At 35.6% G+C, this 25,185-nt stretch overlaps 1 protein-coding gene across 4 annotated transcripts in view; it reads right to left on the bottom strand.

Moving 5' to 3' along the window:
• Nucleotides 1–572: 572 nt before the first annotated feature.
• Nucleotides 573–25,185, bottom strand: part of LOC105329851 (LIM and calponin homology domains-containing protein 1) — a 39,121-nt gene continuing 14,508 nt past the window's right edge. The window contains exons 5-25 of one of the 4 annotated variants that reach the window (XM_066076931.1): nt 22,698–22,740; nt 17,578–18,291; nt 17,115–17,141; nt 16,414–16,443; nt 15,558–15,694; nt 15,076–15,253; nt 14,386–14,871; nt 12,675–12,801; nt 11,052–11,213; nt 9,680–9,703; nt 8,500–8,985; nt 8,092–8,330; nt 7,720–7,861; nt 7,343–7,584; nt 5,542–5,580; nt 4,916–5,022; nt 4,628–4,692; nt 4,411–4,517; nt 3,267–4,104; nt 2,878–3,042; nt 573–2,743 (exon numbers count right to left, since the gene is read on the bottom strand). In XM_066076931.1, the coding sequence (XP_065933003.1) occupies nt 2,718–2,743; nt 2,878–3,042; nt 3,267–4,104; nt 4,411–4,517; nt 4,628–4,692; nt 4,916–5,022; nt 5,542–5,580; nt 7,343–7,584; nt 7,720–7,861; nt 8,092–8,330; nt 8,500–8,985; nt 9,680–9,703; nt 11,052–11,213; nt 12,675–12,801; nt 14,386–14,871; nt 15,076–15,253; nt 15,558–15,694; nt 16,414–16,443; nt 17,115–17,141; nt 17,578–18,291; nt 22,698–22,740 (4,384 nt within the window). In that variant the 3' untranslated portion in view covers nt 573–2,717. The remainder of the gene's footprint in view (nt 2,744–2,877; nt 3,043–3,266; nt 4,105–4,410; nt 4,518–4,627; nt 4,693–4,915; nt 5,023–5,541; nt 5,581–7,342; nt 7,585–7,719; nt 7,862–8,091; nt 8,331–8,499; nt 8,986–9,679; nt 9,704–11,051; nt 11,214–12,674; nt 12,802–14,385; nt 14,872–15,075; nt 15,254–15,557; nt 15,695–16,413; nt 16,444–17,114; nt 17,142–17,577; nt 18,292–22,697; nt 22,741–25,185) is intronic. The other 3 variants (XM_066076933.1, XM_066076932.1, XM_066076934.1) reach the window with 3 other exon arrangements.

Below are 25,185 nucleotides of genomic sequence, written 5' to 3'. Positions count from 1 at the left end.
CCCCTCGAAAACCATTGTCAACCTCCGCTTCGTGTCGGTTGACAATGGTTTTCTCGGGGTGTCAATTTCAACTGTTACCCTCCCAAACAGGCACTATTTATATAATGATTCTTTTTCATTACTCGTTGTACGCTTAATGTGACCATGATCTATTACCATAACAAGTGGTGGTAAGTTAAAATTATGAATGACAAAAAAGAAAATGTAATGGACATTGTCACAAATCCTCGGCGCTTTTAAACAGGTGGCTGATAAATGTACTTGTGACCTTCACCTTTGACCTGTAAGATTCTTCTCGTTTTAGGTCAGACCAACCAAATTCACGTATATCAACTAGTGCAACCCATTATGTTTCGCAAATACTGGGTAATAATCCATTTTGTCTCGTCACGCCAGCTTTCGATTGATACTTACCGGTATCTTACATGTATAAAAAAATCCACATCATTAACAAGGGCATGCCTGAATTTGGGAGGTCTTTTGTCGCTGGTCTCTCTTTAGGAAGCTTAATATTCCCATCAAGTTTGTATCTTGTTACATGATGTTAATCAATATCCAGAATATTTAAGGTGTGAGGTTTCTACATTTTATTGTAATATTAAGCCATTTACAGTATCACATTAATTTGACAATATATTACTGATGTCTGCTTATTTACAATTATAAAAGTACTGATATACACACAGAGTATAGAAGTAATAGCAGTTTATTATTCAAGCTAATATGCATTGTTTATTGCAATACATGAGATTTTCAGCAATTTTTAGTGTTATCGAAAATGAACCAAACACATACCTGAAAAAGCAATATTGGATTGATTCATTTGAATATAAATGAAATGTATGGTATCTGGTTCGTAATTTACAAGATCCATTAAAAGCAACATTATAGATTCTTGATACTCCTTAAATTACAAAAATCATTTTTGTTAAAAACACCTGCTGGTACAACCCTTTTGTACCTGAATGGATGCAATATACAAAATATATATAATATATAATATACACACCATATTATGTCATGTATATGAAAGTTGACATACCTGTATGAACATTATACCTGCTGTAGTTATGGTACTAATATTAATATTGCTTCATAAATTGCACAATTTCTTTGCCTGTTTAACCATGCATACTTAGTCTGGAGTACCCTAGAAGTTATCCACATTAAATTACAGGGGTTTAAACTCAATCTTTTTTATATACACCATATATATACTTTAAAATGCATGTTTATGATAATAACCATTAAGTGGAATATTTTCTTACTTTAATTTCTTGAGTTATTGACCCCCCTGTAAAGTAAACTAAATAACTTCAGTTTCCTCCTTTATATGACCCCAATACTTATTATTCTTACTCCCCAAGACAGCACAGAAAATGTTCTTATCTGGATATCATGATTAGTAATCTGAATAAAATACAAAGTTTGATAAAAATCTAGTACATGGTAGCATAACTTTCACTGTATTCTTCAGTAGACATTTTTGTATCCACAGATTTTATTGATTTTAAGAGAGAGATATATATATGCACAATTTCATAAATTTGTAAAAATAAATTTGTAAAATAATGGTCCAGGTTTTCAAACAACATTCCCTTCATTCTACCCTGATCACATCACAAAATGCAAAAGAGGATATCATATAATACATGAACAGAAAAATAAAAACAGGAATTGAACTGAGACAAAATATGAATAACAAACCATACGGTACATGTGTGGAATGTTGATGATGGAAAATGAACTCTCAACAGTCCAGATTTCCCAGAGGTACAAGCATTGAAGTAAATAATAAACATATATTCTTCTGAAATTTGTCAACCATAGCGATAACGAAGGCACATTAATCTGTTTGCATAATGAGGGCATTCACTTAATGCACTGACAATGCATTCACAAAAACTGAATGTTGTGTTTAAATAATGATACACCAACACCCAGCAAACAAGTGTAAATATGATTATCAATGGGTAACAAGGTCACAACACGTGGATGATTTTGAATACTGACGCATTAGTTGAAAATATCTTTCTTAAGAATTGTTCAGCAAGAAAGCATGAATGTTCAAAAAATATGTTGATAGGAAATACTATACAAGTCCATATTATACTGTCATTCATTTGTAAATTTTGCTTTCATGCATGGAAACATTCAAACGTTCTATTATAAGAGTCACAACCTTAATCTGTATTGAATTCAAAATGGGTTGAAACAACCATTAGAAAAATACCGCTTTTTTTCATATATTTGTGGAAGCCAATACGTGGTATATGGGCTATATCAAACCAAGCTTGTATTTAAAAAATAATGACTTGCTTGAATACATAAACTTACATAAAAGCTAAATCAAGCTAATCATTTTGCAGATCACTGCCACAAGCATACAACATGTGTGCACATGATCACGGGTGTGCGCACACACCAAACAATTGACCCTAGGAACATCCAGTTGCTTGTTCAAACTTTTTGGAAGCACATTTGAACACAACACAGTTCAGAAAACTGAAATTGCCACAACCCCATCTTGTGTAATCAAGCAACCAGAGAGTGTCTTCAGATGATTCCTCTGACAAAAAAAAATTATGGGAAAAATGGCCTCCATGGTTTGCTTCCATCCCTTACAGAGGGTACCTGCTTTATGTCTGTTAGGTCAGGGAATCAGGGAGCAGGTAATCTTGCACAACTCGTCAAAGTTCAGATTTGTGTGGAAATGTTCACACTTTACTAAATTTCAAACCAGCTGAAAGATTCAAATACACCGTTATAAATAAATCAATTTATTTATGAATACTTGTATACTCATATAAACTCACAAATGTGACCTTTATTGATGAATTCTCCAATGTGTACAAAAGCAGTTTAAGGGGTACCTACCTTCGTCATTGCTGTAGCAGTTGCGACAGTGCAGCTTGTTGACACGGATACGTACATCAGCTCCCTGAGATCCATTTCCCAGCGCTTGGTGGCACACACAACATCGGAAGCACTGGACATGATAGTACAGACCAAGGGATTCAATTACCATGGCAGCTCCAAAACCTGCAAATCAGAAATTTACATAGATCTATCAAGAATATCAACAAAATACAAACTATTTGAAAAACAGTTGAATAATCATACCAAAACTGTATACAGGCAAATTTTTACCATGTGCTCATATTGTCAGTAGGCTATGATTCAACAATGTCAAAGTGAATTCAAAATGGCTAGGGCAAAATTAAGAGAGGCCAAAAAAATGTTCTATAACAATTTCTGCATCTTACCCAATTCTTGTGAACAGTGTGAGCAGAGCTGTTTCCCACTGACTGCCATGATTTGCTCAGCATGGCTGGGGGGTGAGGACGGGGATTGGGGGTTGGGGGATCCCCTCGAAGGTCGCAGACTGTTTTCTGACTTTGGAGCATGACTGTTGTTGTAATACGCTGGCAGAGTCTGAGACAGTCTATCTGGTTCAGCACTGAATTGTTTGGTATTCAAAGATCTAGGAGATATCACACTGTTCGTAGTATAAGTTTGCTGTTTCGGGATGGACGTGTCATCTCGCCAGCGATTGGCCAGTCCCTCTGGATGCACCGGTTTGATTGGTCCTCCATGGACAGAATGACGTTTATTGTCGGCCTTCCTCCGTCTCTCCGCCTCCTCCACCATCCAATGGGAGTGTGGATTGTGCTGCTCTGACCGGTGTGGTCGGCTGGAGCCAAAGTCACCGCCACGGGTCCTGGGTTTTGGCACAGAATTGGAATGATACACTTCCTTTGCCGTCTCTGGCTCTGCCTCAGTATCGGGCTTTTTCTGCAGTGGGGTGGCTTTTCGATTCATGGCCAACATGTCCTCTCTGGACCATCGCTGCTTGTCCTTGTTTGGATCGGGCGCCCACAGCTCTCCTAGTCGCTTTGGGCCCTGGTTGTTTTCTTGTGGAGCACTGTATTGAGTCATGTTATCACTGGGTTTATCATAGCCATTCATTGTGCTCCTGGTGTCATAGACTGGACGATGTTTAGATTTTTCTTCTTCAAGTTTCTGTCTCCTTATTTCCTCTTTCTCACGTTCAATCTCCTCCTGCTCACGACGTAGTTTTTCTTTCTCTTTCCTGATTTCCTCCTGTAATACAGGGTTGAAAGATAAGCTTTAAAAACCTAAACACATTTATAAAAGGCATAAAATAAAGTTGTTCTCAAACTTAATCTTGTTTCTGATGAAGTGGAATCATTGAAATTTGCAAGTCAGAGCTAATTACTCCAAGACTGTCAATTTCTGAAAGATGAGTGGGGATGTATTTTCATGGTTTCACTATTTTCATGTACATGTATATCAAGAATAAAGATTGTTTTATAACTTATTGGGAATGTTTTTTAGGGTGAAGAATACCAATGAATTCTATACTGATTCCACAATGCGACCATGTACCTCTTGCTTTCTTAATTGTTCCTCCTTTTCTCTTATTCTGCGTGTTTTTTCATCCTCCTCTTCAAACTGTTTCTGTTCATGATGTAGATCCCGACTTGGAAGAACACCTAGAAAAACATATCACATCATTAAGGAGAAGTTTACACAACACAAGTTTATGTCAGTGCTTACAATTTCTCTTCAGCAAACTCCTAATAGTACTGTGTTATAAACATACTTCCAATCTCTTTGGGCTGTTCTAGGTTGACTCGGAAACTGTATTCAGGTAATTGTGCAGGCTCCCTATGGGAAGTAAATATAAAATCATTAATAAATGTAAAATAATTGCCTAATACAATAACAAAAATCCTTCAACTATCATGATATAAAAAATTGCAACTAGTGAGCATGTCTCAATTAAAGTACAGTAAAACCCAAATATTCTGAACATAGTTTCAGCAAATTCAGGATTAAAATCTTATGTTTTGATTAAATTATTGTTAATATTGATTTACACATAACTTACTCTTCATCATCCTGGTTCCTTGGGTCAATGATGAAATTAGATGTAGATATCTGTAAGGTCACTGGTTGTCCGACTGTAGCATCATAGCGAGGCTCTCGTGTGGCTTCCTGTCAATACAAACGTACTCATCACAAAACAGAGCAAAAACAATGAAAGAAAATAAAAATTGTTCACTTAAAAAGTAACGACTTAAAATTGTGTTTCTTAATAATGCCTTCATCTGTACTTGCAGAGTTTAATTTCTAGTTTTACAGAAAAAAATATCTTTACATATTTAATCATAGTTTACGACTTTTATGTGTGTCGCTTTAAGAGTTTTTCAAAGTTTAACCAAACTAATATGATACATAAAATCAATTTCAAAGTTAGCTCAGGACTTCATTATTCATACAACAGTGCACTCAATAAACAACATAAGGGGCCTTGTTTATTTTCGATTTATAATTTAACAGCCCCGCTTTTTTTAATGTATTTTTAGGGGGACATAAATCAATCATGCGGTCTTGTCCTTGTTAAAATTCCAAATGCCTACACAATGTTATGCATGGTTTCTTTTTATAATGAATTGTAGGATTCAATCAACATTCCAATCATTCATTATATTCATATTTACAAGTTTTACTCACCATTTCCACTTGACCTGGGTTGGCCTGATTGATGTTAAACTGTAAAAAATATTTAAAAAAATTAATGATTTCTGTAATGGAATTGATAGAACTTAAAAATGCAAGTTTATCAATTAACAAAGTGTACATTTTCAATCAATTAATATTGATTTTGTTAAAAAGCAGAAGTACAAGAGATAAAAACAATGCATCACTCTGTGCAAGCTGTGCACATCATTCAAATCATTGTGTTGTGTGTGTGTGTGGCCAAAATCTGCAAGCTTGCACCATCAGTAGTTCTTACTGAATCCAGTCCAAACATTATACTGTTCCACTCATCCACTTATCCAGACAGTGACAAGGTCAACACCACACAAACTATATCAGTGGTCAAACCTTCACATAGCAACTCACTCTTTACCTTTACCGAATTTTCTAATCTCTTCTCCACAAACTGCTGCCTGACTATCTCAAGCTGCTGAGTAATGCTTCGTAACTGTGCATCAAAATCCACCTCATCATCAACTAAATGAATGTCACCAACCCAAGCAGACGATCTGAAGTCATGACTCTGCCTGTCTAAATCCCCTGTCTTCAACCCGGCATGGGTTCCGAATCTGATGGAGTCTCCACTACTTCCTGTTTTACTGCCTAGTCGATCCTCCAGAGAGCTTGTATTACTGCTCTCTGCTTCGTCCGAGCTGAACTCCCGTCCGATTCTGTTGATCTGATCACATGAAGCATTCCTCAGCTTTCTCTTGAAGCTTGCATGCCTGCCCAGGTCAGTTTGCCAAGGAAACATGGAGGTGAGGCTGTTATTGTTTCTGGGACTGTCCTCCAGATCTGACTCATTGTCATTGCCCATGTCCACCAAGTGAAAGGAAGTCTCGGACGGCCATTTCTTCATGACAGGGGTTCCTCTCCTAGGCATCCTGATTTTACTCCTGTCAGAAACTGCTCGTTTTACTCTAAAAGAATCCAAATTGTTTCCATCATTTCTGTTCTGGATCCCATACTTGTTCACCATTACTCTTGGAATCCTGACACTTCCATTAGAATCTGTCTGTGGTTTTCGATAGAACTTTGTTTCCCTTTGGTCGGTGTTGATGCTTGTGGATGGTGTCTGTTGTTCCCTACATTTTTCTCTGGTCATTATCAATCTCCCTGGCTGATCCAACCCATCTTCCTGAGACACATACCTCCTCAACTGGTCGTTTCCTGTCTGGAAATTCTGAGCCAGATTTGTTGTACTGCTAGACTTTTGTCTGGAAAGGTTCGAGCTATCTCCAGTGCTAGGCATAAAATGAGGTTTGTCAAAGGATGTATTCCACTTGTTTTTAGAAGGTTCTTTGTAGTTCTGTGAACTATTCCTTGACAAAGTGACAGATGCCTCCACATACTTGTCAGACATGTTGCCTCTGCGTTTTAAGTCCCTAACATCACTGGAATCTGTTTGAAGCTGTGTATGTTCCTGTGAAGTATTTTCGGGTTCAACACTGATAGTGTGTCTTGATTTAGAACTGATTCCATCATTAACTGGGGACCTGCACCATTTTGGTTGTAGATGGTTTTGCATTGCATAATCTTCAGACATGCTTCGTAAAGGCACACCTTTGTCCCTTACTGGCCCATAACTAAATTTATTTTCAATATTCAGTGATGTTTCAGAAAAGTTGTAAGGGTTGAACTCTCTTACTTCATTTGGGGACCTACGATTTGGTTTGGGTGGAACTGGGGGCCCTTTCTTTACAACAACCTCACTATCGTCAAACTTACTACACAGATTCTGAAACGAGCTACTTTTGATTCTAATGCTACTTGCCTCAGCATGGAGAGATGAGGAGCTCAAGCGTTTGTCAGCGTCACTGTCCAACGAATTGGAGGAGGACGAACGTCCTGACCGAGTGGACCTCTGCCATCGCTTGAGGATGTCTGGAGGTTTGAACCCTTCTTCATCCAGATTACTGCGCCTCAGGGGAGGGGGAGCCTCAGAGGGTGGAGGTGGGGGGAGGGACTCTTGAACATGGAAGGAGTGGGCCACCACTGGGGTTTCTACCTCAGGTTCTGAAATCAATTATTTTTTCTTTTATTGACACTTTTATTTCTTTTATCAAATGTCATTTTTAACGATGAATCTTACTTTTGATAATTTCTCAAAACAAACTTCACAAAATCTATGAAGTTTATCCTATAAATAACCTCTATTTTTCCTAACGGTGATTGTAGGTCTCTGAACCACTTCAGTTTCTATCAGAGGTGACCTCTCCTCGCGGACTGCTGGGGAGACAGGGGACTCCTCTTCATCCTCCTCCTCCTCACTTTCACTTTCGCTTTCAGATTCCTTAGGATAAAAAAAGGCAATGATTTCATACACATAGCTTTGATTTCAATTTCAGGTGTCACATTTTTTTGGTTTATAAAAGTCAGGCTACAGAGTTCCTATACGCTTAGTCATGAACATAGGTGTGCTATCTGAAGGCCAGTTTTGACAGTTACAGGAAAACACTGCACACACAAATAGATAAATCTTGCATTTTTTGCATATGATAATGGAGGTCTTACAATGGTTACCTGTTTCACATCATTGTTGTTTGTTTCTGGCTGCTTGGGGTCTGAGATAGGAGCATGTTTGACAGGTTCGTGCTCAGCTCTCAGTTTATCCATGATCCACATTGGTTCATCGTCTGCTGTGGAGTTGGCCACTGGCTTTGGTTCCTCCACAGTCTGCCCCTGTGGCTGAGGTTCCCACTTTCTGGATGAGACTGAAACCTCTAGTTTCACCTCCTCCCTATGTGTAGAAGTCTTCTTAGCTGCAAAAGATAAAAAATCTTGTCTTATACATAGGTATTAAGCGAATTGAAGAATGGTTTTAAGGTCGTAACCCCATTTTTCTAAATCAACAAAAATTGATTCTTTAGCAAATTCATTTCTCAAAAGGAGCACCAAAAAATTAAGACAAACATGCAAGTAATATGTTACCTGGGACCGGGGGAGGTACTTTGTCTGATTTCTGGCTGTTGGCAGCAGGCGCTGTATCTCGGTGCCTCTGGTAATAGCTGGGACTGGACTCTGTCTTCTCAGCCCTTCTAGAGTGTTCATGTGTTGACCTGTCATTGTGTCTGTCATGGTCGGGTTTCTTCTCTGTGTGACGATCTAACAATGATCGGTGTGTATCCGTGTGGTGGTCTGGGATTGACCGCTCTGTGCGAGTGTGGTGATCTGGGGTGGAACGCTCTTTGTGTGTGTGGTTGTCTGTGTGTCTGTGATGGTCTGTTGTGGGTCGGTGGTGGCTGGGGGGTGACTTCTCCCTGTGTCTGGAGTGGTAGCTAGGACTGGTGGCCGGGGAGGTGCTGGTTTTGGGACTGTGGGTTCTGGGCTCTAGGGCAGGCGACTTCCAGATCGGGGAGTGATTCTGAGGACTGGTAGTTTCCTCTTCCTCAAAGGTCTCGTCTTCAAGGTCATCATCTGTGATTATAACGCACAAAAATAATCCATCACTATCAGGAAAAGAATAATTAAATTTGCAAGCCTCATGACAAAAGTTAACCTGAATGTTAGCCTCAGAACATTTATTTTTGGAATAGAATATTAAGTTTAATCTTGCACAGTTTCCAACAATGAATCAGCATTCCATCTGGCATGATTTTTTTCTAACATATTAATATGACGTTTTGACCTTAGTTTCATGTATAAATATATCACATTTTTTCAGGTATCACCTTGCTCTTTTATGAACATAATATCCTTTAATGTCTTGTTTAAATAAAGCCAGAAGTATAGCTGCCCCACCAAAAGTCACTTACACCAAATACTTACACAGTAAACTGTCAAAAAATGATATATGGAAGAAATTTACCTTATAAAAATTTTGAGCAAACAAGCAGTTAATAAATTGGAGAGCACATACTTTGCATGTTTTCTGCATACATCACAGGTGAGAAATGTATACAAAAAATATGAAAGATGAACTTCACACAAAAAGAGAGAAAAAGTGAAAATATATACCGGTAGTCAGTTAAAGATAGAGATGCCAATCTGTAAAACCAAGCCATGTAAAGATTCACCTTTATCAATTTTCAAGCCATGTATAGATTCACCTTTTTCAATTTTTTTTTTAAAAATAGCAAAAAAATTCAACAAATGTAAAAAAAAAATTTACCAAATACATCATTCCAATCTTGTTCTATTTGTAGACAAATTAAAAAACAAATTATTATATTCTGGGGGAAAAAAGATGAAACAAGAAAATACATTGAAATATTCTGTCAAAAAATCAAATTTCTACAAGAAAATTCCATTTATGAGCAAATGCCATTAGTTTTTGCCTTTAGATGAAAGAGCTTTGGTAACTGATTGGTCACGACTGTCTAGTTTATTTGAGGATGTGAACGTGCATAAATAAAAGTTTTGATTTTTTTTTCAGGGACAAATTGAGAGCTTTCATGAAATTGTCTCCATATAGCATTAAGCTATGTTAACATTGGAAAGCTGTCGTCTATGTAAAATAAAATGGGTTCAGATTGTATTTGTTCTTAAAATGCAACTAGAAATTTACATTTAGAACTATAGATATCTTTGAACTGAGGAGTGTGTACTGATATAATACACATAATTATATGAACTAGCTGAATGTAATAGCAATTTACCCTAATGACTTGAAATCTTAACCTTTTGTATACGGTACTAAAAAGACAACATTTACTACATGTCTACAGGAAACTCACTTGATATCACCCATTTATATGTTAGGAGCAGACTATATGGACAGTAACAACTTACACAGACTTGATATCTACTCATTAATTGTGTAAGGTACGATAGACAACATTTACTATACAACACACAGACTTTATATCTATCCATTAATTGTGTAAGGTACGATAGACAACATTTACTATACAACACACAGACTTGACATCTACCCATTATGTAAGGTACAGTAAAAACAACATTTACTATACAACACACAGACTGGATATCTACCCTTTATGTAAGGTACAACAGAGACATCATTTACTATACAACACACAAACTTGAATCTACCCATTATGTAAGGTATTACATACACAACATTTATTATACAACACACAGACTTGATATCTACCAATTGTGTAAGGTACAACAGAGACAACATTTACTATACAACACACAAACTTGAATCTACCCATTATGTAAGGTATTACATACACAACATTTATTATACAACGCACAGACTTGATATCTACCCGTTGTGTAAGGTATGATAGAGACAACATTCAGTATACAACACAGACTTGCTATTTACCCATTGGGCAAGGTACAACAGAGACAAAATTTACTATACACAAACTTGATTTCTACCCCTTATGTAAAGTACAATAGAGACAACATTCACCATACAACACACAAACTTGATATCTACCCTTTGCGTAAGGTACAATATCAACATTCACTATACAACAAACAGACTTGATATCTACCAATTGTGTATGGTACCTTAGAAACATCATTTACTACATTAGACAGTAAAACTAATAGAACTCGTCTCTTACCTTCTCCCATCTCCCTCTTGATTTTCAGCTCGACATGGCCCTGTCTGGCGGCCATGTCAATGATGTGCTGGACCTGGGGCTGTGTCATGGTGGCTACATCCTTCCTGTTCACGGACAGAATGATGTCCTTCATCTGTAGGTCACACACATCTGCTGCACTCCCTGCAACACACAATATTACAAAAATTAATTCAATCTAATGGTAATCAAATCAATTTATCAACAGCCAAAAAAAAAAACCCTTTGCAAAATAGTTATCACAGATGATACATGTTTTTTAAAACTGAGTTTTGATTCCTTCCAACTCGTTTTCATGAAGGTACAGACTAGACTTATTTTATATGACTTTAACATTCTATTCCTTTTTAAAACACATAAAAAAATCATATCTATTTTGAAATGAGGTATTGGACAAGCCAGACATGTCACCAATTGGCCATGTCTAGCATATTTGGTAAATGGACAAGTCAATTTCCACAAACATTGTACATGTACCAAGATCTCACAAGCTACCTTAGATTGGTGTGAATATGAGTGCAAATAATCCTTGAAAAACTTGCATATGCTATAATTTACTTTATATTATGATACTTGACATCATTTATAAAGTAAAAAAAAATTATTTATTAGATTTACATTTTTTTAGATCAGGCAAGAAAAAAATTCAATCAGATATGTTATATTTATTTTGTTAGCAACTTGTATGATGGGCAATTATCTTAGTATTCAGCTCTGCCAGATCCATATTATTCTGATAAATATATATATTTATTTCCGTCTCAGTTTTTAAAATTGTTTTCACAAAAGCTTTTAATTTTTTACCAAGAAATGAAATGAACAAAAACCAGTTGATACTGTATGTAAGTTACTGAAATCTATCTATGTATCTATACAAAACAAAACTTGATTTTTAGGAATCTTGTACAATTTCAAGGTTGCAGGTGATTTCATGCACCAAGTAGTACTGACTGTATATATCATATGAATTAAATAAAATATTTTATTTCCAAAGATCAGCTGCATGGCCTCATTTTCTTCCTATGATATGTGTACATCAATATCTTTGTATTTCAAAGTCATTTGCTGTACACAAGTACATAGTCTGTTATTTTGTGTTTTGTTCACTTTACTCTCTAGGATGAAAAGATCTTTGAATAGGTATATGTACTGTTTTTGTTGAAAAATGTTCTGTGTACCATGGACGCAAATCTCTAAAGTATATTGTATTGAAATTTAGTTTTCATTTCATGACAGCTGCATAAATAAAGCTAAAAATATTACAAAATAGGACGTGTGCAACTTGTCAGTAGATATATAAACACCTATTTCCTCCCACAATACAAACCCAAATATTTACGAACAATACAGTAAGCATTCCGACAGAGCCTGTTTCTCCATGCTGGCTTCGGCTCTTTGCATGTATACATGACCAACAACCTTTGGGCAAAACAGCTATTCTCTGTGCTTGATATACACTTCATTTCTCAAATCCACTCTGCAATGTTATTTAAAGCCTTGGGGGGATTACAGACCCTGTAAGATCTGCAGAGCTGGGGATTAGCCTGTCTGGTGCGGGGTGGGTGACCTGTGTCCAGGGTCTATAGCAGGTGGGATTAGACCTACCTATGTTGACTTTGTACACCGTGATTGGCTGCTTTTTCTCCACACCCCCTGATATGCTAAATCCAAAACCTTTGGTCGTGTTGTGGGGCTTCTGTAGGTTGATTTTTATATTCTTCTCCGTGAAATCCTGAAAAATAACATATTTTTGGTGACAATGATAGAGATGGCATTTGCAGGTGCCCCCTGGAAATAGGTGATAAAGTTTGTGTTTTGGGTTACACAAAACTCTGTTTATGTTCCAGACTAAGTTCTAAAGATTCTGCTACACTACCTAAATTCTTGTAACAATATTACAGATACCTGGAAAATTCCTATCCATTAAGTATCATGGTTTCAAGGCTATTTAGAATACAGATGCATAGTGAAATAAACATTCTCATTTAAGATTTAAAGAGGAATAACTAAGACGGTAAAAAAATTGAGATCATTACATTCTAAGATATATTAACTCCCAATTAGCTGTACATTACAAGATTATAGAAAAAGAAAAAAAAGATGACACTTGTACTTTTTTCATTGTATTTTCTTCAATATATACTGTATAGACTTTGAAATGGAAACATTGCATGCCAATAAAAGAATAAAAGAGCAACTTGTTCAAACCAAGCTGCCAGTGAAAAACAAAAACATGCTTAAAAAACTGTAATCCTTCCACTTGAAAATCAAGCAAATGAAGTCCTAAAATAGTGCTTGGTAATAGTTGTGCATGTTAAATAATGCATTTTCAACGACCATTGATGTTTGAATTGACATCATCTGATGTTTTATAGATAGGAAACAAACACATGGTATGCATAATAGCAGCCCATTAAGCATTATTTATTGTCCTCAAGTTCAAAACACTTCCAATCAATACATTCCATTCTAATGAAGGCTACCTGCATTTGATAATTTGCCATAGAGTGATAAAGCGAATGCTTGTCTTTAGAGTTTTAAAGTAATTAGTTATAAATGCTAATGTAGCAGTTTTTATTTTGCAACATCAAAGTGCAGTAATTTAAAAGTATTCCAAATGTGTTGGTAATGTTCTATTTTGCTATGTCTCATATCCAATATAATGTGACATAAGAAAATAAGAGTAAATTCATAAGAATTACTGTTAATAATACATTACATGTATTAAAAATAGTGCACCAAAACCAGAGGTCTTTCTTATAAATTAAAACATGAACTGCATAATCATTATAATAACTATCATCAGCAATATCCATAAAAACAACATGTCTATAATATCAAGGACTTTTTGAATACTCTAGCGTCCTCATGCCCATTTCCTCCTTGTTCTTTAACACAATCCTCCATCCAAAGAAATATACCCCCACAACCACTCCAAAAGTCCAAATTCTTACTCTTATGCATATTTTCTGACTTTTACATCAAATTCCTTTCATTACCCAAAATACCATCATCCTACTTTATGACCCAAACCATGGTTTTTTTACTCTGAGTCTCATAATCAGTTGCTTCTAAATTAAATGGTTCCTTAGCAGAATATGGAATTCCATTATGTTATAATACATGCAATTATTGCAAAAATTGGCGTGGGAAAGCAGCTGCTTACAGGTAAGACTTTTTATTGGTTTGTGGTGGCAGTAATGTGCACAGAGAGAGAGAGAGAGAGAGAGAGAGAGAGAAGATGGGAAAGAAAGAAAAAATTGGAGGGTGATTCTGATTTGAAAAAATGCACGTAAGTGTGCAAATCCCTTTTTACCTTTGCTGGGTGTGATTTTGCCCGCGGTCGGTCGGAGAGCCTGACGGGAGGGGCATCAACAGACTCATTCTTCTCTCGTTCCTGCCACTTTGAGCGAGTGCGACCAGCCTCAACACTGAACTCAAACTTTTTCTTTGGTTTTTCATAATCCACTTCTTCTTTCTTCTCAAAACTTTTTAATATGTTGCTAATTTTGTTCACAGATGAAGATTTGTTATCATCACTCTTTTTGGCAGTTGACCTGTCTGGCTTTGACTGTGTTTTCCAGGAAGAATCACTATTTAAGGATTTTGAACTATCCGACACTTTTCCTCTATTGAATTTGTCATCATGAGTGTTTCTTGGAGCACTAGTTTGTTCTGCCACCGATTTTTCCTCCTGTTTGTCATCAGTACTTTCCTTTTCATTATTTTCATTCTCATCATCTTTTGCCCAGTCTGCTATTTCCTTCACTTCATAACTTGGTTTTTCACTTCCCACGGAATTCTGTAGAGAAAATAGTATCAATATTATTAAGGTTCATAGTCATAAGAAAATTTAAAAAAATTCAATTTAAAGTTTTTGAATTACTGGGTACGTAACATGCACTTTAAACTACATTATTTCAAAATATATAAATTATGACCATCGAAAAGGGTCAACAAATTCATTATCATTCACCAAGATAAAGGGGTCAAACAAAGCACTTACTGCTCTGTTTTTGTGAGAGAGGCGCTGTTGTAGCCTGATAGATGGCGCTGTCTCCTGTCGGACCAGTTCTTTCTTTTGCACGGTCTCTTCTACAGGGTCTGACTTCTTGGGACCTAAAAAGTCATCATCGTCATCGAGCGGATAAAAATTCAACGTCCCTGTGCTCATTCGTTTCTTCCTGTAAAAAAGAAATGCATAGCACTGTTTAATGATTATAATTAACATCTTGGTGTAAAAAGAAAAAGAACCCAATAAACTGTCAAACTTCATGATTTAGAACCCCAATGGACTATTAGGAAAACACTTCAAGATATCCAAAGGTTAAGGATAAACATGCGTAAAGAAAAACTGGTTGGGACTTACAAATATATGATTATCAAAATATTATTTTTATTTGAGATACTGAAGTTTAAAAATATTTTCAAAAAAATTACCATGGTAGAAAAAATAAATTCATCAAGAAAATTGATAGTGCTTTATACCTGTCTGCCATCATTTCTCCGTAAGTTTTCGGCTTCTTCTTATCTTCCTCCTCCTGCCCGACGGAGTCAACTTCCTCCACTCTCTGGTAGGCTGCTGCGGACGCTCTCCGCCGCCGGTGTTTCCAACTGCTAAGGTTCTGTAAGGTACAAAAGGAAATCAATCAGACACAATCACCGCATTCCTGACTTACCAATTGCTGACCAGAGGTAAGGAAGAAATGTATCAATCTCACTCGACATCTGATAAACATGCAGAAATGAAGGAATAAACCAAGAGTACACTATATAAATATGTTGTAATATTGATATGAACAAGCTGTTATAAGATATATAACAATATTGTGTACTTTCATATGTGAGAAAGGAAGGTATGGAGCAGGTTCTATACATTGGATTTTCCTGAAAATTAATTGCAGAAAATGTGACGTGAATTCTTTTACTTCAGGTTCCCATGTTAGAAGAGAAATATGGTTAATTAAGGAGCATTTATTTGACAATACTGTACTTTTTTTTTTACCAGCAAAGGTACACCAAAGCATGATGAATTTTTAACCATTGTTATCATGAACTTAAAAATATTCAAATTGGTTTGCAATTGAGTATACCTAAGTCCCACCAATTCTGCTTTTTTCATAACATTAAAGAAATTTTATATAAAGTGTGTAAACATGCTATTAGTACATGTACATACAATATCTTACAGTTTTCTATGAAAAAAAAAAAGACAAAATGACAAGGTTGATGAATGCTGTTAATGAGATATGAGCTCTCCATCTAAATCTAAGCTACAATACTCCAGAAGGTGAAGGAAAAAAAAGTAACGTTGGATTAGTACGAATGAAGTGGGAAAACTCACTGATTGCCAATCTCCAAGGTCATCTGCTGTCTGGAAAGTGAAGGTCAAGGTCATGTTAGACAGGATACATCATCTACACACACAAAGTAGCACACTACAGCTAGGTCAAGCTCAAGGTCACTAGCTTCACAAGCTGTTGCCAAAGCCACACATGCCAAATATTGTCTCATACCCAGAATATTTCAATTCCACATGCAATATCTCTTTCAATCATCTTAGAAAATATTCTTCATTATTTATTTACTGATAAGCTCTCTGTTGAAGCTATAACTTACAATTCAAAGCTCTGATTTCTTTATCATCTATTAAAAGCTTCCTTAAAAAATAGCCTCTCTCCTCCTTTTCATATTTAAGTGAAATTCTTTGATAATTTTTCATCATATTACATGCAATGTGAATATAAAAGTTATTTTATTTCTTGCATTTTTAACTTTTATTGTAATTGATTAAATGCAAGTAAATTAATATCTGACATCAGTATATTATAATTACATTATTGCAAATAAATTATTAAAAAAACTACAACAAAATTAATATATTAAGTAGTTATTTTGGTATATATTGTTCACTATTAACCTATACCAGTACATGTACGAGGATTGTAACAGTTCACATGAGGTTACTATGAATCATAGTTTACTGGTGCAATAGTAATATTTTAGGTGACGAATAATAATAACTATATAGAGGGTGACACCTACTTCCTGTTCATCGCTGTGAGCTCCCGACTAGCAAACAACAAACAGCTCATAAAACAAGGCTAGCATGGATTTAAAACTAGCTAGCAATTAAATCATTTTCAAAGCACAAATTTCCAAAAGCACAGTTTGCAATAATTTGATGTCTTTTGAAACCCAGACCACTTGCAAAATAAAATTTACTGAAATTTTCACAAACAAATATTTAAGACTTTAGTAAATATATCAACATTAATTATACTTGATGGAGCAACTTACTTACAAGTTTTAAAATCTCATATTCATATAGCATTTCAAAACCCTGATTTTCTTGCATAGATGGGTATCATTTTAAGCAAAATAAAAAAACAAGAGGAAGACTAGCTTAGGCAGAAAAATGGAAGCTTTCACATCTAATAATTAACATACGCTATCATGTATGTCAAAATATTTACACTCTGTGGTCATTTGAGCCATCTTTTCTTACCGATTGCCAGTCAACATCTTCTTTCTCTGGAATGACCACTCTGGACAGCCTGGTTTCTTTGGCAGCCTCTATCTGTTCCTGGGCTATCTTTGCGAGAACGTCAGCTGGCTTGGACTTCACAAACTGAAGTGGATCCACAGTGGAAGAACTGACCTTTCTCTGAGTTTTCAGTGTCCGTGTTGGAATATCCACACTGGCACTGTCAGAGGACTGACGCGAGTGGTTGCCCAAGTAACTACTGCTGTCCATACTGTCAGTAGATGAACCACGGCGGTGGTGGTTAGAGTTTGAGTTACCATGATCGTCCACATTGATACCGTGTGAGGTGGCAGAGAAATGGTAGCCACCACTTGTGTTCAAAGAACCTGCACTGTTGTATCTCCTCATTTTACTATTCACAGAGCTTGGCATGCTTTCATCTTCCAAGTCCAGACTAGGGGCAGATTCCTTAGAGACAAAAGAATCACAAGAACTGTCCCTGATGTGTTTGTTTTCTAGAGAGTCGTCATTGCTCACGCGGGAGTTGGTCTCATGTGAGCTGTAGGCACTAGAGGTCTGGTCTGAGGAGTCAACTGAATCATTCCTGGGTCGCTCTTTGGGGAGGAGGTCTTTACCGCTGTAGCGAACAATGGCAGAGAACGCCGACTGATCTAGGTGAGGGCCGCTGAAAGACTGAGAAACACTTCTACCCAGCCAGAAAATGGTAATGGCCACCTGTAATAGCAAAAACATACAAACAGAATAATCCCATAATCCTCTGTAATGCCTATTTCTAAAACATTCATTGATGAATTGCGGTAGACTTGGTTACTTTTACAAGTTCAATGTTCCTAATTGGCAGTTGGAGAACACAAAACATAAATATACATACAGACCACCAGACTAATCAATCCCACAAAAGCTTCTGCATTCACTACCTTTCTAATCAATTTCACTGGAATGCACACCTTTCAAGTTCAAAGTTTAGGACCTCCTTATATCCAATCGGAGTCAACCTCTCTGAAACTCTGTTTGGTTTGTCTTTACATAGATTTGGGGACTACATATAATCTAAAGAAGTCAAAATGGGACTGAATAAACTGACAAAAAAACCTAAAAAATTCCAAACATTGAAAAATGCCAACTTAATCTGTTTAAACTCCTTCAATAAAGTCTTGTCCTACATATGATCCATACGAGCGATTTTTAAATTCTCTAAGAATCTGGTTTAGAAAAGAAGTGTAGAGAGATTAATGTAATAACTAACAGAGGGATATGACAAGACTTCTAAATTTTTTTCACAATCTACCGGCCAGGCATGACATTCCCTAAGCCCAGAACAAATAAAACATTCAATCACTAGAACGGCATATATAATCTTACATATAGGCAGAACAAATGTATAATTAATCAACTCAAGTGTGATGTGAAGCAGACCACAAAACAAAGCTCATTACCATATAAAAACACTCAGTTAACACTTCTGTCTTTTGGTAGCATATTGGACAGAAGCACAATCAGGAAATAATGGAGGACATTTACATGTAATCTGTGTCGCTTACGAAAGTTGATAAAATTCGCCTTAACTGGTAATCTAATTGAAGAGGTGAAAACCGCAATGCTTACATTCCATTCTCTAATACCTTCTGTAACTCACGTGGCAGAACATTGATAATTAAACAAAAAGTTTTAGATAATTTTAAACATGTATTATGACACATTAATGAACACAAAAGTTTTACATTTGTTGAGCAGTTGTTAAAAATAATGAAACTTTAACAATCTGGCCTTTTTGTTCAATGCTCTTTGATTAAGAAAGGTATCAACACAAAATCAAAACAAAATAATGTAATGTTGTGTATGAGACGGTAAGTAAAAGTATGTATACTAGCCCTGCCTACCCACCAATGGTCCAGTCTTGAATGTGGTAGATAAAAACAAGGGGAGAAAGTTAAACGGATCACAATCCTAAAATACTTTCCCTAATTTCGCAGAACATTACGTAGGAGATAGGTGGATGGAAGCTCCACCCTGCCAGAAACGACAAAATCAATACTTCTACAGACACTACGTCATTCTCACCTATACAAATATTCAGGTGTACACAGGTGTAACTACACTACCTGTATTGCAGTGTTTCGGGGACCATATGCACAAATTGGATTCAATTGAACAGGCTGTGACATAGCAGCCTTGCACATCGTTGCATCATAAATTAACGGACTGCATTCCCCACCCTCTTTTATTGAAAGATACTCCATCAAAGTTATTTGTGAAGCGCATTGTTGGAATTTTTTCCTGGTATTTATTATTTTATATGGCCTATTTTACCTGTTAACATCAGCTTTTACTTTATCAAACTAAATTTGAGTTATTCAATGCCAACTTTGAATAATTAATAATAATAAGCATAATTCTACATTTACTACATAATTCCAATTCATAAGTTACTAAATCAAGAATAATGAACAATTAATTTGTAACCACACTTTAATTCATCAATTGACTATAATATTAGCACTGGAAAGTACTAGTATCTGAGACAGTATAATCAATGTAAAAGTCCAAGATTTCTTGAAATTTAAATCATACATGAAATTAATGGTAAGTATGGTAAATGAATGTACATAATTGATAACAATGGGTAAGATATTGGTTACTGTACTTTGAATGAATATAACATGTCCCATGTCAGAAAGTTTTAATTTTGGAACTACCATATATATATGGTAATTTTCGCAATTATCTAACTTTCATTTTTTTTTCGATCACTTTTAAATTGCAAATTATTGAATAGGCAGATATGATATCCTGTATTATTTTCTATAAGAAATTTTTCAAATCACAAAAAAACTGACACAAATTTATAATCTTACTCCATTCACCTATTTTCGCAAATTTTGCAAAACGCGAAAAAAAACCCCGGATACATATGGTATTTGTTCACATAAACTTTGGATTTTATGTCAAAAACTCAAATCTAAAAAGAGCAATAATTGATGAATTGATCATTTTCTAATGTACAAGGTCAAGGGATAGACCACTCCAGTCTGCCAATAAACAAATATTTTTTTTTGTTTTGCCTCGGACTAGAATGTCGCGACGTCATTGGATGAAACGCGTCACGTGGCTGCCTTACAAATTTCTTTAAAAGGCAAGCGTCAAAATTTATAGGGCAACAAGGCGGACGTAACGTTATTTGAACTGATTTTCTACACAAACGTTTGTTTACATATCAAACTTTAGGTCCTCGACAAAACAAAACACTTATTAGGTGTTTTACTGACTGTTTAAAGAAATTTGTGGGGTCGGTAAAGTCCATAGAAGGCGAGCCTTCTATGGACTTTACCGACCCCACAAATTTCTTTAAACAGTCAGTAACAAACCTAATAAGTAATAATATACATCTCCCTTTTTCCTATATTTCTATGACATGCAGCTACACAATATTACCGGGGGTACTATAGTTTTGTAAAATAACCCCCACATCAATTTGAAATGTTTGATGCACTTAGTATGAAGAAAACACAACACCTTAAGGAAGATATAACAACAAATTGAACTTTAGGTGGCTAAGATGAAACAAATTTTGATTATATATCAGAACAAAATATTGCAGATTATAAGTTATTGTCAGATAAATTATACTCATGGTTGCCATATTTATATTAAAGGTTGGGGGTAAAGGCTTTGGCAATGAAGAGGAACATACACTGTATATGCTTTAAATATGCTACAGTAAAACTGGGTTATATTGAAGTCCAAAAGACCAATGGATCTACTTCGTTATATCCGTTATTCGTTATATCCATGTAACGAATTCGTAATAAAAACTATAACAAATTCACTATATACATGTTTTTTTTAACTAGACTATAGGTTTTGCTAATTGAGGCTTAGAAAGAAAATACATTCTTTTGATACCTAAAAAAAATAGGATTGTAAATTGAAGAATTTATGCGAAAATAAATTAATTCAAACTATTATGATAAATGGTAGTGCAAACTGTTTTAACTGTAAACAAATTTGTTATAAAAGTATTAATCAAATTTCGTTGTTATTCACCTCTATGGGACTCGAAATCAGTTCGCTATATCCGTAAATTCGTTACATCTGAATTCGTTATAAACGTAAAATTTTTCAAAGATTTCTTAAGAAATTTACCGGGGACTCAAAAAACTTCGCAATATCCGAGAATTCACTATATCAGTGTTCGTACTAAATGAGTTTTACTGTATAAATATGCTTCATTTTAGAAATATATAGTCTTAACATGGTGTACTACTAAAGGGCTCTGAATTCAAATTCTTTCATCTAAAAGATAAGTTGCTCAATCTCTTAATTTTTTGTTTGGAATGACACTGGAAGAGATAATTAATGAGAACATATCCAAATACCGTTCATTACGTGTCATTGTTCTTATTTACTGGTGCATCATATCCCTCCCAGACAAATCACAACAGTCTCTATACTGGACTCTGACGGAAGACACATGGTTTTACATAACACACCGAGACAAAATTGTAGAGGGCCCACTGAGAAAAATGAATTAGGCCCCCCAAAAGGTACAACATGATAAATATATTTCATTGCATCATTAATAACTTTTAACAAATGACAGCATGCCTAAATACCTTCTTAATATCGTACACAGGTAAACATTTGTTTTTCCAAATTTATTTGTTGACCGAATGACAATGTCCAACTGAATTTCAGGAATCTGCACACCTTGTGCTATAGTTAAATTATGAATCACTGAGGCTTAGCTAACAAAGTAAAAGGACGGGGACAAATACACTTATCAAACGGTTACATAATGAATATTTAACTCTCTATGTCACAGAATGTCATTAGCCTCCGGGAACATCTTTATGTGAACCATGTTTAGTGAGGGGGATTACACCATGTCATTATTAGTTATTGATTTCCATAATGAATTAGTCCAGCTTGTTGTAGGGAGTAATTCTATGACTGCTCATGCCGGGCACACTGGGTGCGCTCAATATAAATTCTATAATCAGGTTTTATCTAAGGGACACTCAACAGCATATGGCAGAGAGAGAGAGCAACATGTCAACTAAAAAGCTTCCGTTTGTTTGCGAATTTCGGTCTTTCAAAACGAACAAAACAAATAAACTTACGTTCAAAGATCTTCTATCAACTTCCTGTTTCAAGTTATCCGAGCTAGAATGAAAATAAGAAAAAAAACAAATCAGATTAAATATTCACTAGGCAAAAAACAAAATCATTCGTTGTCTTCTGAATAGCCACAGATTTCCTAATTATCTCTGTCTGGTTAAGGTATGCATGAATTACTAACATTGACAACCCTAAGAGAAGCGTTACATGCTCGCTTGGCAGGTAATGATGCCGTCTGATGACATCAAACGTTAGATTTTATGTCCAACCAACACTTAAAACACTTCTACAGGTCGTCACGAAAGAGCAGATGGCCAATACACAACAGTTCGAAAAATGTTTAAATTCTCTCCAAAGTCAACCTATTGTCAACGGAAATAATGATAGACAAAAGCCTGACATTGAATTTCACACCAAATGGCACATTTACAATACCATTGATGTTCAATGCATTCAGTTCTGGAATGCACATGCCCAATGGACCTTGTCCTGACCCGCCTGACCTCACAGGGTTAATAAGACTACCTACTACTGCAAACTGTCAGTTGTACTTTCTGACAAGTCCAAACATAGGGATATTGCCTTTATATTTCTGGTTGAATGCAATTATTCTCGGTATTTGTAAATTCAAAACACAGGTGTACACACTGGATTTGAATAAACAAACCCCATGTAAGCTATTATGAAATTTAAATAAAAAAATTCACTAATCCTCTACCTGCCTCGAAAGTTTCAACACATTAAATATCCCTTAAATTATAATCTTTCTTTATCCACACGCCACATTCGATCCCTTTCACTTCCTTACAAATCGTTATTAAGATTCATTTGCGGAACCTGCAGATCATGACAATGCTCAATCAGATTTCAATGTTTGCAAATACCTAAATAAATCATAATAACGAATCCATCACAAATAGAAACCACAAGGAAAAAATTTCACCCAAGGAGTTACATATAAAGCCTAGGTTATACCTGATATTATCTTGCAGCCAGCACTTAAAGCCTTACAGCACTCCAAGAGTCAAAAATACACTGAAATCAAGAAAAACTTCACAATCGACAGCAAAAATGATTGCATGTTAACAGAGCAAACTGCAAATCAACATAAAAAAAGGTAGCCCAATTACGAGGCCAGCGATAGAGTGGTCTGTCACTTATTACAGTGGAAACATACCTGGGCAGGTAAAGTTATCATTGCAGATAAATCTCCAAAATACTGTCGTAGAATACAATAACAACTGTTATCGCCAGGAATGTGGCCATGCCGGTATGAGGCTGTAATCTTGTATGTTGATAGCGAGGTCACAAGTCAATTCACAAAGGTTATCAGCTTGAAATAAACACTTCTTCAACTTAATTTTTAAAAAATTTCTTTTTACAGAAATTACTTTTTTTCTTCCTTATTTTCTTTGATCTTGCCCATAGCAAAGGGAAGGTGACTTGCAAATATTTAGGTATTTTTTAATGATTTATAAGAGAAATACTGTTACAGTCTTCTCAAACTTGGGGCTTTGATACTCTTGCCATGCCTTCAGCTTCAAAGACCTAACTCGTACCCATAGTTCTAATTAAAAACTTAAAAGAAGCGGTGCAGTGGTGTCAGTGACATTGGTTTGTCTTCTAGGACTTTAAAATAGACCTCTATTCTATGTAGTACATGCATTAGAACTTGATAGGGTCTAGAAAAAAAGAGCACTGCACAAAGAGAATTCTAAAAGACCTCGGCTCTCTTACAATTGGTTCTTGGCAGAAGTGCTGTCTGTGGTTTTCAAAAAATATGAATTATTATAAAATGACATTGTTGTTCTGATAAAAGACAGCCATTATGCCATTGAATTTCAATACGGAGGAATCCTCTCTGGCAACGCCTACTATTACCCCTACGTATATTATGCCTACATTCAAAAGCTTATCATAGGTCAACCTTTTCAAAACAAATTTCTGATGTTTCATCAAATATACATCTGTACCCCCTGGATTGATTTACAAAATCGCTGTCTTATGGCCACGTTACTGATAGACTGTTGATGTAATATACATTTGTACTGTAATAGCCGGTTCCTTATTTGATCAAAACGATAAAGAGTTAAAGTGAAATTTATACTTCAATGTTAATCAAATCAACAACTTGCAGTACGTATTAACAATGATTTATTTGATAAAAAAAAATCTAAAAAGGAAACTCAATAACTGATATGACAATTTCCCTGTCTCTAGGGTTCAGTAATAATATGTATAACAAACAGTAAAAGAATCTACAACCTTATTTGGTAATGCAAATTCACTCGCAATCAACAAAGATGTCAGCGTGTCATATTTAGACATCTCCCGTTACTGTCTTTGTTTGGCTTTAGAGAGGGATATTAGTATTGAAATTAAGCCAGGCCTCACTACATACCTTCAAATATTGATTTTCCAGCAACTGGACAAGTTTTCAAGTCTACAGTCCTGCGATAGAGTGTAGGCACAAAAGATTACGCAATCTTG

This window comes from Magallana gigas, chromosome 2 (assembly GCF_963853765.1).
Source record: "Magallana gigas chromosome 2, xbMagGiga1.1, whole genome shotgun sequence".
NCBI classification, from domain to species: domain Eukaryota; kingdom Metazoa; phylum Mollusca; class Bivalvia; order Ostreida; family Ostreidae; genus Magallana; species Magallana gigas.
The sequence above is the reverse complement of the archived record's forward strand: the minus strand, read 5'-3'. Positions and strand labels throughout refer to the sequence as shown.